This window comes from Pocillopora damicornis, chromosome 5 (genome assembly GCF_964200805.1).
Source record: "Pocillopora damicornis chromosome 5, jaPocDami1.2, whole genome shotgun sequence".
Taxonomy (NCBI): Eukaryota; Metazoa; Cnidaria; class Anthozoa; order Scleractinia; family Pocilloporidae; genus Pocillopora; species Pocillopora damicornis.
Window position 1 is genome coordinate 5,234,236 of NC_142674.1, and position 13,751 is coordinate 5,247,986.

The 13,751-nt window shown below is 39.3% G+C and overlaps 1 protein-coding gene across 2 annotated transcripts in view; it reads left to right on the forward strand.

Annotated features, from left to right (window-relative positions):
- Positions 1-11,491, forward strand: part of LOC149044823 (uncharacterized) — a 20,623-nt gene extending 9,132 nt beyond the window's left edge. For both annotated transcript variants that reach the window (XM_089207173.1, XM_089207174.1), the window contains exons 4-6: positions 7,671-8,168; positions 8,381-8,539; positions 8,638-11,491. In XM_089207173.1, coding sequence (XP_089063299.1) covers positions 7,671-8,168; positions 8,381-8,539; positions 8,638-9,305 — 1,325 coding nt within the window. In that variant the 3' untranslated portion in view covers positions 9,306-11,491. The remainder of the gene's footprint in view (positions 1-7,670; positions 8,169-8,380; positions 8,540-8,637) is intronic.
- Positions 11,492-13,751: the final 2,260 nt, after the last annotated feature.

The window sequence follows — 13,751 nt, forward strand, 5'->3', positions numbered from 1 at the left end:
GAATTTGTGCAAATAATTGCTGTGATTCGAAGGCCATTGCCCACAATTTACTCTCTTCAACAAGCGAATGAAAGAAAAATTGAAACCTGGGCAAAGCAGTTTACCATCCTTATCTTGAAGGCCTATTTCCTGATTCTTATTTTGTTTTGTTTTGTTTTCGTTTGTTTGTTTTTCGGTAGGGGGCGACCATACACAGACTTAAGGCTTTCTAAGCTAAATTTCCAAAGTTCAGTCTTAAGTCGGAGCGAATGGGCGAAACACTCGAAACGTCAGCTTACAAACTCTTTACAGTGGCCAATTTCTATTATCAACTCAGTTGATAAAATAACATTATCTTGTTACACAGCCCCACTGACGCAGCACTAGGGCTTCTTCAGAAACTTATCCCCCTTTATACACAGGGTAGACTTGTGATAAGGCCAAAATAATAATTTGATGCGTAAATTTTAAAGAAAGGCGAGCGTGACTCGTAAATTTATGAGCCGGCGTGAAGCGTGACTTACCTCCTGAAATATACGTAACCCGTGAATTTTTTCTTTAAAGTGGTCACAACCTCAAGATTTTCTTAAAACCTTGCACACAAGAAGAGAGATTTGGAGTTGTCGTGACGCGCGAATCGCTATTTGGAGTTGTCGTGACGCGCGAATCGCTGTTTGAAGTGTACGAGACGCGATGGTTTTTTTTTCTAAAATAGTGCGTAAAAGTGGATCAGGAACCCCTCTTCCATCTCCCCCTTCCCTGAATAAAAAAATCTTAAAATTAATAAAGAACTTGTCTGGCATGCTCCAGTGTCAGTGGTTTCGTCCTTGCAGCGGCTGCTTATTTTTAGTCTTTTATTATGTTTCTTCACTCGGAGAAAAGAGGAATTTTCTTCGCTCTATCTTCTGTAGTGAGCAAAACAACTGATTTCAAACATGACTCTATTGATACAGTGTCCAAAAAGGCCCTTTATTAACTCAGGCGAGTATGATTTTAGAAAATTGTCCCTAGTTTAAATTTTGATGTTTTAAAGCTCGAGGATAGAAAACTCTTCATACCGGCGGTTGGCGATAGGAAATCGGAGGGGAGGGGAGGGTGGCAATTACCCATCCCCTCCCCTCTATTTCGATTCCAATTCTATATCAAACAAGGCAGCATTGAAAGGAACAATGATTATAATCAAACATGACTGCCCGGAGGACAGGACCATCCCTTGTAGCGCTAACACGCTTTCTACGATAAGATGTCTGCACTGCAGGCTGATGAATCCCAAGAATGAAATTAACACCCAATCGTGCTAGTTATCTGCATCAATTGTGTGGGATAAAGGAAGCGCATACGATAGTTTATCAAAAGGCTTCCTCTACAAAGTCGTTATAAACGGAAAACAGCAGACATCTTCGAACTCATGTAGCCTTGTATAGAGCAATTTTTCTATTGAGTATCGAAGTAGTCTGAAATTACATTGTTTTTGCTTTACTTCACACTGTTATTGGTGCAGAAAACTCGCGTTACTTCCACGACCAATCAGATGCAAAAATAAAACAAATCACGACCTGGTCGCCCGCATTTTCCCGCGCTTTAGACAATTTGGTAGTTTTTACTCTGAGTTCTCATTGGCTCTTAAAATGTTATCCTTCTTCTGATTGGTTGTTGTAATACTTCGGTTTTGGTTTCGCGACACTCAATCAAGACGCACTTTATCACGCTTTAGTTAATTAGTTGTCGTGCTCAACATCATAAATTCACCACTCTTACATCCATCAGGAGAAGTGCGGCTGTCTCCTCTCTCAATAACAACTGCGCTCGTTTGGAGACTTCTTTCGTTTCTTCATGTTCTTTCATTACCTGAAAACAGTAGAGGAATTTCTGTCAGAATTCAGCCAGGAAGATTACCTTTAATCTGTTTGCGTAACATAAGTAAACTCTCTAGAATGGCGCTACTCAAAAGCAAAAACAAAAAAGCTTTATTCTTTGTTAGAGAATTCGTATACTGACCGGCTAAAAGAGTTTACGTTGATACCAGGAATGTGCGGTAAATGTTGATAAAACATCATTTTCTCCCGACATTCTCCATTTAGGAGCTACAGCCATTAGAGCCCGCAATATTTACCTGTGCGTGACGAGCTACGAGAAGAGCGATGTTTACCGAAAGTAGCGTATCTGTCTTCACTGTTAGCGATACAGAAAGTCTATACAGTTCTCACCAACAATCTGTGGCAAACTTGTTAACCTCAGTCCTCAACAAGGATTTTGAAACTATAACTTTATATTCGTCAAAGCGATTGTACGCCAACGCTCGAAACGTCAGCCTTTAAAGTCTTTACGGTGGCAAATTTACGTTTTCAACTTAGTTGTTAACACTAAATTACCTGTTATTCTGGCGATGACGAGGACTGGTCACGCGTTACCTTATGAAACTCGCCCCTTTGTAATTGGCTGACGAGCGCTTAAGCTTAGGCTTAGGCGCGAAACTCAGAGTAACAGAGAATCGATGCGTCCTCTTTGATTCTTTCACTTATATATACTCAGCTCTGCTACCACAGTATTGAGCACTTTATGCCAAGGTAGACTCTACCCCCACATTTATATATACATATATATATATGTGATAGAATAGGATATTTATCATTATTCTTTATACTTTATCTATCCATTAGAATATTTTGATTTCACAAAATTTGATTAGAATTCACATATAGTAGATCTATATACATCATTTTATAACTTTTAAAGCATTTTACATTTATTTTTTATAATTATTATTATTATTATTATTATTATTATTAGAAATAGATATGGACCTCGAGTGAGATTCATATGTTTTTAATGGTCCCTAATATGATATTCTTAACTCGTGTATTTATATATTTGTTTACCATAAGTAGGTTAGATTTACTTTTCTATTTCTTTTTATAGTTGTTATTATTATAATTATTATTATTATTATTATTATTATTTATGAGACTACTTACTTGCTAATACTGCATGTACGAAGGTAACGAATGGCCGGAATATCCTGTTTTTGGACCCTTTGATCCTTCTCCCAAAGCTTTTACGGATCCGCAGAAGACTGGGAGCAAAACCAGTGAGAGTACTCCAACTTGTCAACATCTAAATCGGTCGCAAACTAGACGAATTATATACCAAAATAAAGCGAATTTCTTGCTCCATTCGTATGTAGCAGTATAATTGAGATTTGAACATGCGCGAAAGAACTAGGACCCATTCTTACGCGCTAACCGTGATACGACACTTTGAACGCCTTCGAAAATTGCGTTATCGTAATTTTAAAAAATGAATTTTGACCCATTAAATCCTAAAGCTTTGGTACTTCAAAATAACTTCTAAAGTAGCTTTAATATATTTTTTTAAATTTTGTTGGTAAAGTTAATCACTATCAAAACTTCTCTTGGTTATCGAGCCAAAGGTTCCAAATTTTGTGTGTTCTTGCGTCAAACAGTGGTGGAGATGTGATCGCAGAGACTTAATGTGGGCTTTTGTTAACGGTAAGTTTAACATGTTTTCTTTAATATCGTCACAGCCTCAAGATTTTCCCGAAACCTTGCACACAAGAAGAGGGATTTAGAGTTTTCGTGACGCATTTCGTGAATCGCTGTTTGAAGTGAACAAGACGCGATAATTTTTTTCCAAAATAGTGCGTAAAAGTGGATCAGGAACCCCTTATCCACCCCTCCCCACCCTCTTTCCTAAATAAAAAATAGGAAAAAAAAAAAAGAAAAAACTCGTCTGACATGCTCCATTGTTAGTGGTATCTTTAAGTTCGTGTGCGCTTAACCCTGTAACTCCCAGATCAAATTTGTAATTCTCCTTACAGTCAATCATACAATTCTTGTAATGCTAGTTCAAAGAATTTAGTATTGGATCAACTAATTATTCTCAAATTGATATTTTTCTTTATTCTCATCACTTATCTAGTTGATATTGCATTGATATTGTAAGGAGAAATTCTGTCTTGGTCACTCATGGGAGTTAAAGGGTTCAGATTTGTTTCAGATTTGTTTCAGATCTGTTTCATTGTTCAAGCCGTTATGAGCCGAGTCCACCTAAAGGTCATTTCCGGCTAAGTGATAATCTTAAATATGTGGCATTGTTGTTTTCTAAACTAAAAACCACTGCAAAGATGATGTGTACGGAAGGAACTTTGATGCTGATTTTAAATGTATTCGTCTTTGTCTTTGTTATATCAAGCCAATCGACAGCAGGTAAGAGACACTTTGACTGTTATCCTTTGCACAAATTTTACATGTTGACAAGGCATCCTCTTAATTGCATCAAAAATATGTTAGGAAGGAAGTCAAACTAAAGAATTCAATGTAGTCAGCGTTTGGCTTTTGAGTTTTTAGTTCAAGGTCGGGTTTGAATAAAAGCCTTACCTAATTCACAAGTCCTTCTAGAACCCCATACTTTCAAGTGCGCCTTACTGGCGAAATTTTCCGCTTACATTTTTATTGAAACACTGATGCATGGCGCCTTTCGTTCCATCATTCGTGCGCCATACAGCCATGGAAAACAGGACAACAAGCCGATGATGTCTCTAGCCAAATCTTGCGTAAACTCGCTATAACCTATTTTAAAATCGTTAACTTTTCTAGATCTAGTCAAATACTACCCTAGCTTTGCCTTTTTGATGCGCTCGATTCCAAACAGGAACATAATTTTATTAATTGGTGCACTAATGAGGCCTTCGATGCGGCCTTTTGATGTCGACTAATTGTTTACCAACACCCCTGTGGCCTCTTTGGTTAAGGACAAATGTCGCTGTCGCTTTTTGATAAAATAAAAATATCGCTGTCGCACTGAATTTGGCAATAGAGTAATTTTGATGTCACTTGTTGACAAGCCGATTGCACATAAGTTAGAAACTTGTGGAATTCTTGTTGACTAAGTAATCCGGAATCTAACAGGCAGCCGTTTTGCAATGTGTCGCAATTATATTTTTCAGTGTCTTTGGGGAACTAAATATCCTAGTTTGAAATCTGTTTAAACCCTAACAACAACATGTAGCAAATCAACTTGGCTAGTTTACACATTGATGCTTTTTATTATTTGCTACAACAGTCTTACACAAGCTGAATTTCTATCTAATATTTTCATACCAATATTAGGCGCAAATATCCGGTTGCGCCATTTTACATTTTTATTAGACAATCAACGCATTGACTGGTCAAAAAATATTCTCTCTTCCTAATCGAATTACTTGCAGTCGTCACTAGGAATAGAGTTGTAAAGGTAACCGTGCATTGCAGGAAATGAGGAACTGATGAACGCGCTAGAGATCTAAGAATTTAGGCGAAGAACTTTTTTTCAACAGCAAGGTTTCAAAAGGCAAAATCGAAAGGAGTTTTGATGCTATTTTTAACTTTAATCGTCTTCGTCTTCTTCTTCTTCGTTATACCAAGTAAATCGACTGCAGGTAAGAGAGACTTTGGATCTCATCCTTTGCACAGAGTCAATTAAGAATCCGCGATCATCCGAGACGGGCGAGACAACGGGTGGTTATGTTATCTTAAAGTAATAGAACTTCGTTTAAGTTATCAATGAGCTGTTTTTACATTTCGACACTTGCATAGATAACATGACTCCTTAGCATCACAGACATTTTGAGAGACAAATGTGCATGTTGAGAGGGCATCTTCTTAATTGCATCAAAGTATGCTAGGAAGGAAGAAAAACTAAAGAATTCAATGTAGTCAGCGTTTGGCTTTTGAGTTTTAAGTTCAACGCCAGGCTTAAATAAAAGCCGGTTCTAATTTACAAGTCCCTATAAAACTTTGTGCTTTCAAGTGCGTCTTCCTGGAGAAAATTTTCCGCTTACATTTTTATGAAACCGCTGATCCATGGCGCCTTTCGCTCAATCATTCGTGCGTCATATAGCTATGGAAAAGAAGACAACAAGCCGGTGATGCCTATGGCCAAATTTGGCGGAAACTCGCTATAACCTCTTTTAAAATCGTTAGCTTTTCTAGATCTAGTCGAATACTACCCTAGCATTGCCTCTTTGATACGCTCAATTCTAAACAGGGACACAAATTCATTAATTGTTGCACTAATGAGGCCTTCGAAGGAGGTTTTTGATGTCGCCTAATTGTTTATAAACACTCCTGTGGCCTATTTGGTTAAAGACAAATGTCGCTGTCGCTGTCGCGTTTTGTTAGAATAGAAATGTCGTTGTCGTACTAAATTTTGCAATAGAGTAATTTCTGACGTTATTAATTGACAAGCCGATCGCAAGACAACGCACAATTGTAAAGGTTACCATGTATTGCATGAAATGAGGAAGTGATGGACGCGATAGAGATCAAAGAATTTAAGCGAAGAAATTTTTTCAGCAGCAAAGTTTCAAAAAGCAAAATCCACCGTATGGAACATTTATTCATCTGAAAGAGCATTTGCTAAATTCGAGTGTTATTGACCTAATACGGGGACACAGTACACTTTCGAAAATCAGTTAAAATAGAGCTTTGCTTAGTAAGAACTGAGGACAGGTCTGAAATAAGATTTCTTCTTTGAGCGATTCTTTGAAGTCCGCTATTGACTTTCACGTAGGTGTCTACCGTCTGCGTCGGTAGGGGAGTATAACAAGATAATTTCAGTTTTATCAACTGATTTGATAATGGAAATTGGCAACCGTAAAGAGATTAGGACGTCAGGTTTGAAACTCTTTACGGTGGCCAATTTCCATTATCAACTCAGTTGATAAAACCAAAATTCATCTGTAAAAGGCCTTCATGTTATTTCATATAAAACAATAGTCAATTGAGTATTAAAAGTAATCCGGGATCGCTTTGGTTTTACTGCACTTTAATCTGCGATTGGTCCAGAAATCTAACACCATCTTGTCGACCAATCAGATGCAAAACTAAAAACAATCGCGACTTGGTCATTCGCGTTTTCCAGTTAGCAAATGATGATGTAGACCCTTTTTTCTGATTGGTTGCAGTGATTACTTTGGTTTTGGGTTTTTTGACACTCAATTAAAAACTGCCCTATAAGGTGTGAATCGCCACACACCCTATATATGTATGGTCAAATTTTAAAAGCGGTTGTACCCAGTCCCTTACTCGTTTAGACCATGATCATAAATGAACCATTTCGTAGTAATACTTTTCTTTGATTTCAGAAGCTTCGCTGATCTCCAACTACGACATCATGAGATTGGGGAGAGGGGGGCGGCTTTGAGATAGAAAACATGGCTTCCAGGGGGGCATCGGTTTATAAAGGGGTGGACTATAGAGTTTTGACTGCCGGTTAACGGCTAATGAGGGAGGGGGACCATAAGAACGTTACAGAGCCTACAGATAAATTTTATGGTTTACATTATTAGTAGCCAATAAGAACTCTAAGTGAAAACAACCAAACTTCTTCAGTGTGCGTCTTGCATCTGATTGGTTGAGAGGATGGTATGACTTTCTGGACCAATTACAGAGCAAAGTTAAGTAAAACCAAAGCAGTCTTAGATTTTTTCGAAAGTCAATTGAAAATTGCTCCATTGACCATGAATAATCAGGAACTGAGTTTTGACGGGCTCCAACTGGTCAATATTTATCACGGGGGCGGGGGTGGGATGGGGGGGGGGGAGTCGGAAGACTTGACTCTGTCACGATAAAATTTACTAACCCCCACCGGGGGGCCGGTCCCTTCTCACTGTATTTCGTGCTTCCTTATAGACCCTCCATTGATTGGTAACTACGACGTCAAACGATGCTATATACTTGACGTCATATTCAAGTACCAAATTCCAGGAGGCCTTACGGTCAACACCACCAGAGATGTCACACAGGAGTTTCAAAGACCTTTTCTGACAGCGTACAAGCTATATCTTTCTCTTCAACAATGCAAAGAGGTGATTGTCACAATCGGAAATATAACATCATCTCCACCAGGAGTTAGTCTTGTTTACTTCCGAGTACCACTTACTTTTACAGCATCAAATAACATAGCTAATGATCTTGTGGCTATAAATGTTACAACCTGTGTGAACGCTGCAAATGTCTCCTTAAAAGGATATATAGACCGAAGTGCTCCAAACGTTAACATAACTAAAAACAAAACCACATACCAAATTAACCAACCATCTTTACTGGAGAAGAAGTCATGCTGTGGTGGGGATAAACCGCCGCCCTGCTGTGCCGTTGGCTCAATCAAGGTTTCAAATACTAGTTGCGGTAAGGATTTTGATTTCTCTTTTGAAAGAAATAAACATTCCATCAATAAAATGATACACACGGTTTGTGCAGCGGTATTTGCACTAAAGGCAAGCGCGGAAAATTCCCAACAGTGTCCTCATCCCTTCATATCTCTCCTTGACACTGGACAGAATCTTGTTTTTTTTTTTTTTTCCTCCAACATTTTACACAAATTATGTTACTTTTTTTAGGTTGTTTACCTGGATTTCACTTCGTCACCAGCCGTTCGTGTGTCTCTTGTCCTTCTGACACTTATCAGGATGAACATGGACAAAAATATTGTAAGACTTGTCCAGCTAATACAGGAACATTTGGTAAGACAAGAATGACAAACCAAGCCAACTGCACAGGTATGGCAGCAACAAAACTGCGCTAAGGTTCATTTGACTTTTCATACACCTTTCCTTTCCTATCAAACATTTTAGACCTGCTTCCTTTTTATTTTTAGATACAAATCCTCTGCAAGTTAACGACCAAGTAGTTTTCCTGCCTGAAAACATCAACAACGAAACGATAGTCGTGAATGTTACTGTGACTGCTGTTCTGGCTTCCCTTGTTCGACCATTTAAGTTTTACGTAGATAATGTCACACAGCCACGACTACTGTCACGCGAGGTGTCAAGGCGAAAGCGGCGTCGTGTTGAAGATGATTCTCAGTGTACACACCCTGAGCTCTGTCCTCAAATGTTAGTCGATCTCTGTTTTAAGGCAGGTGCCGTCAAACCAGAAAATTATTTCTGCATTCATCGATTCACTGGAAGAATAAGGGTAACGCAAGACTTTGTCTTCAAGGAAGGTGAAGTATTTGATTTACAAATACGCGTGACAGACAGCGACCCAAGGGGAATAACCGTAAACACAGCCAAAGTCAAACTCATTTCTGGTGACCCGTGTAGGAACGTCCAAGCGATTTATGATGAAGCCGTGAAATATTGCATCAAGAATTCAGAATCTGTGTATGGAAGAAAGAAGTGCTTGAGTACTCAGTGCACATTGACTGCCCATGATTGGAAAGAGGCACTTAACAATGCTAGTAAAGTACCAGAGAAAGACTGCTCAGCTGATCCCCATAATCTTACAGTGCTCATCCGCGAAAACCCACTTTGTGGTAAGTAGTCACGTGTTGCAGAGTCTACTCTATCTCCTCGTCTTATCACGCAACACGTGCTCTTTCTCAGAGAGCGCGTTGCGTGACCAACAAGCAAAGACTTCGAAGGAGACTGGAGTCGACTCCCAAAAACAGTAACTTTGAAGAGTATCGATGGATACAGTTTGTTACTCTCCCCTTCCCCCTTCCCTTTGCCGTCCACACTAAATGTCCGAAAACACTGATGAAAGCAACAGAGTGATGTTTTTCACGTCACCATTTTGAGAAGCACTGATCCGTTTTCACCCGTCCACAAAAGAAATTGGGCGTTTTCAAGACTCCACTTTTGAAATCGTCTTGGACAGTGTTCATTTTATTCCCTTTCATCAGGTGTTTCGGTGTGGACGAAAGAGAATGGGGCTATATTCACCATAAGCCCCAGTCTTACCGCCGTCAGACCAGTTGAGAACTGCTGATCCGTATTGCAGATTGTTAACTCTCCGAGATGTGTTTTTCACCAAAGATGTACATTTCGGATTTAATGCTGCAGTCAGAAATCCTAAATGTGCATTACTTATATCCACAATTCAGAGCTCTGTTAAGAGGTCTGAATCGTCTGCTGCAAAATTTATACAAGATAGATTTTCAGATCGGAAATCGAAATTGTTAACTATAGGTACTCACTTTAAATCAACTCAGTCGTTGACTTCTTTGGATTGACTCGAATTCTGCAACGTGCTTGGCAATTGTAAATTAAAGTTGCTTATTGCTAAAATTTTTGCTGGGCAAACTTTAAATGCTACGTTCTCTCAGATTCCCTTATAGCATCTTTTAATCTTGAAAATATGGTATAGCAAAATTTGAACTATTTCCTTCTCATTTCAGCCGTTTATCAGCTTGTGAACGCAGAAGTGTTTCCAGTTGTTACTTCTCTTAACAGGATAGCCCTTTACAAGTACAATTTGTGCAGTTCAACATGCGTTGTCGGATGCTGGCCTCCTCTAACCATGGTTCTGTTTTGAAAGAAGCTTCAAACTCTTTATAAACAACATTTAGTGCTTTACTCACCCTTCTAGTCTTTATTCCAATAGGTCTCTGGAGTTGTTGCTGTTGGTAAGTATGTCAACATCGAATATGGCGTACGCATGTGAGTTAGAGATTATCCACCTCTTAGATATTTGAGGCTGCTAAGGGTCGCCGCTTGGGATTTGAAGCAGCGTGCATTTTAGAGATCAGAAGCAAACTCTTTGCAAACAACTTTTAGTGCTTTACTCACCCTTTTCGTCTTTTTCTTAATAGGTCTCCGGAGTTTTTTCTGTTGGTAAGTATGTCAAGATTGAATATGGCGTACACAACTGAGTTAGAGATTACTGTTTTCTCACAGTCCCACGTAGCATCTTTTAACCTTGGTAGCATGGTGATAATGGCAAATGGCAAAATTTGAACTATTTTCCGTCTCCTTGCAGCCGTTTATCAGCTTGTGAACGTAGAGGTGTTTCCAGTTGTCATTTCTCTTAACAGGCAAGCCCTTTACAAGTACAATTTGTGCAGTTCATCGTCCGTTGTCGGATGCTGGCTTCCTCTAACTACGGTTCTGTTTTGAAAGCAGCTTCAAACTCTTTACAAACAACATTTAGTACTTTACTCACCCTTTTAGTCTTTATCTTAACAGGTTTCCGGATTTGTTACTGTTGGTAAGTATGTCAACATTGGATATGGCGAACGCAAGCGAGTCAGAGATTATCCACTCCTAAGACATTGGAGGCTGCTGGGGTCACCGCTTGGGATTTGAGGTAGTGTGCATTTGAGAGGCGATGGAGACGTCAGTGGCTGATAAAACTCCGTTTTCTTCCCAACAAATAAAATAGGGACCTTTAGCAGTTAGGACGGCAACACCAAAGAGGACGTAGATTTAAAAAAATGAATATTTATTTTTAGTTGGAATTTCGCGAATGACTGGATGTGTTTACCATCTCTTACGGCGCACATCTAGCCCCGGTTTTTCGAAGCTCGGATAACGCTATTCACTGGATAAATCTCTATCTGGTGGATAACGCTATACGTTTCTCTATCACTTATCCGTTGGAGAGCGATTTATCCATTGCATATCATTATCCGCCCTTTACACAACTGGGCCCTGGATTTAAAACATTTGCATCAGTTATAGTTTAGGAATACAATAAACTTGAACCTTCTTGAGTTTATTTAGAATGCTGACTCACGAGTATCTATGTCCAAAATGGAGAAACTGAAAAGGAGGTTGCTTCGGATCTCTTCGGAACGCCTTCGAAAATGGAAGCAAGTTTTCGGTTATCATATGGTACTATGCGACATATTTTTAAGGTAAAATGTCACGTCCAGGACTTCACAAAAGTTGACAGGTATATTGTTACAAAGGTAATCGCATGAAAAAAGTTATCGCTTATGAAAGGCCCCTAACATAGTAAAAAAATTGCCACCACTGAGAAGTGGTTGCTAGGAAAGGTTCGACTGTGATGCGAAGGTATTTTGTGACAGCGCTACCTCGTGTCACGTCATCTTAACGCCGCCGCAAACATTCCGTTGAAGATAAGGAAGTCAATGGAAGTTGGCAGGTTCTCATGAATTGAGTTACAAAAAGGGATTTGTGCAAATAATTGCTGTGATTCGAAGGCCATTGCCCACAATTTACTCTCTTCAACAAGCGAATGAAAGAAAAATCGAAACCTGGGCAAAGCAGTTTACCATCCTTATCTTGAAGGCCTATTTCCTGATTCTTATTTTGTTTTGTTTTGTTTTCGTTTGTTTGTTTTTCGGTAGGGGGCGACCATACACAGGCTTAAGGCTTTCTAAGCTAAATTTCCGAAGTTCAGTCTTAAGTCGGAGCGAATGGGCGAAACGCTCGAAACGTCAGCTTACAAACTCTTTACAGTGGCCAATTTCTATTATCAACTCAGTTGATAAAATAACATTATCTTATTACACTGCCCCACCGACGCAGCACCAGGGCTTCTTCAGAAACTTATCCCCCTTTATACACAGGGCAGACTTGTGATAAGGCCAAAATAATAATTTGATGCGTAAATTTTAAAGAAAGGCGAGCGTGACTCGTAAATTTATGAGCCGGCGTGAAGCGTGACTTACCTCCTGAAATATACGTAACCCGTGAATTTTTTCTTTAATGTGGTCACAACCTCAAGATTTTCTTAAAACCTTGCACACAAGAAGAGAGATTTGGAGTTGTCGTGACGCGTGAATCGCTGTTTGAAGTGTACGAGACGCGATGTTTTTTTTTTCTAAAATAGTGCGTAAATGTGGATCAGGAACCCCTCTTCCATCTCCCCCTTCCCTGAATAAAAAAATCTTAAAATTAATAAAGAACTTGTCTGGCATGCTCCAGTGTCAGTGGTTTCGTCCTTGCAGCGGCTGCTTATTTTCAGTCTTTTATTATGTTTCTTCACTCGGAGAAAAGAGGAATTTTCTTCGCTCTATCTTCTGTAGTGAGCAAAACAACTGATTTCAAACATGACTCCATTGATACAGTGTCCAAAAAGGCCCTTTATTAACTCAGGCGAGTATGATTTTAGAAAATTGTCCCTAGTTTAAATTTTGATGTTTTAAAGCTCGAGGATAGAAAACTCTTCATACCGGCGGTTGGCGATAGGAAATCGGAGGGGAGGGGAGGGGAGGGTGGCAATTACCCATCCCCTCCCCTCTATTTCGATTCCAATTCTATATCAAACAAGGCAGCATTGAAAGGAACAATGATTATAATCAAACATGACTGCCCGGAGGACAGGACCATCCCTTGTAGCGCTAACACGCTTTCTACGATAAGATGTCTGCACTGCAGGCTGATGAATCCCAAGAAGGAAATTAACACCCAATCGTGCTAGTTATCTGCATCAATTGTGTAGGATAAAGGAAGCGCGTACGATAGTTTATCAAAAGGCTTCCTCTACAAAGTCGTTATAAACGGAAAACAGCAGACATCTTCGTAACTCATGTAGCCTTGTATAGAGCAATTTTTCTATTGAGTATCGAAGTAGTCTGAAATTACATTGTTTTTGCTTTACTTCACACTGTTATTGGCGCAGAAAACTCGCGTTACTTCCACGACCAATCAGATGCAAAAATAAAACAAATCACGACCTGGTCGCCCGCATTTTCCCGCTCTTTAGACAATTTGGTAGTTTTTACTCTGAGTTCTCATTGGCTCTTAAAATGTTATCCTTCTTCTGATTGGTTGTTGTAATACTTCGGTTTTGGTTTCGCGACACTCAATCAAGACGCACTTTATCACGCTTTAGTTAATTAGTTGTCGTGCTCAACATCATATATTCACCACTCTTACATCCATCAGGAGAAGTGCGGCTGTCTCCTCTCTCAATAACAACTGCGCTCGTTTGGAGACTTCTTTCGTTTCTTCATGTTCTTTCATTACCTGAAAACAGTAGAAGAATTTCTGTCAGAATTCAGCCAGGAAGATTACCTTT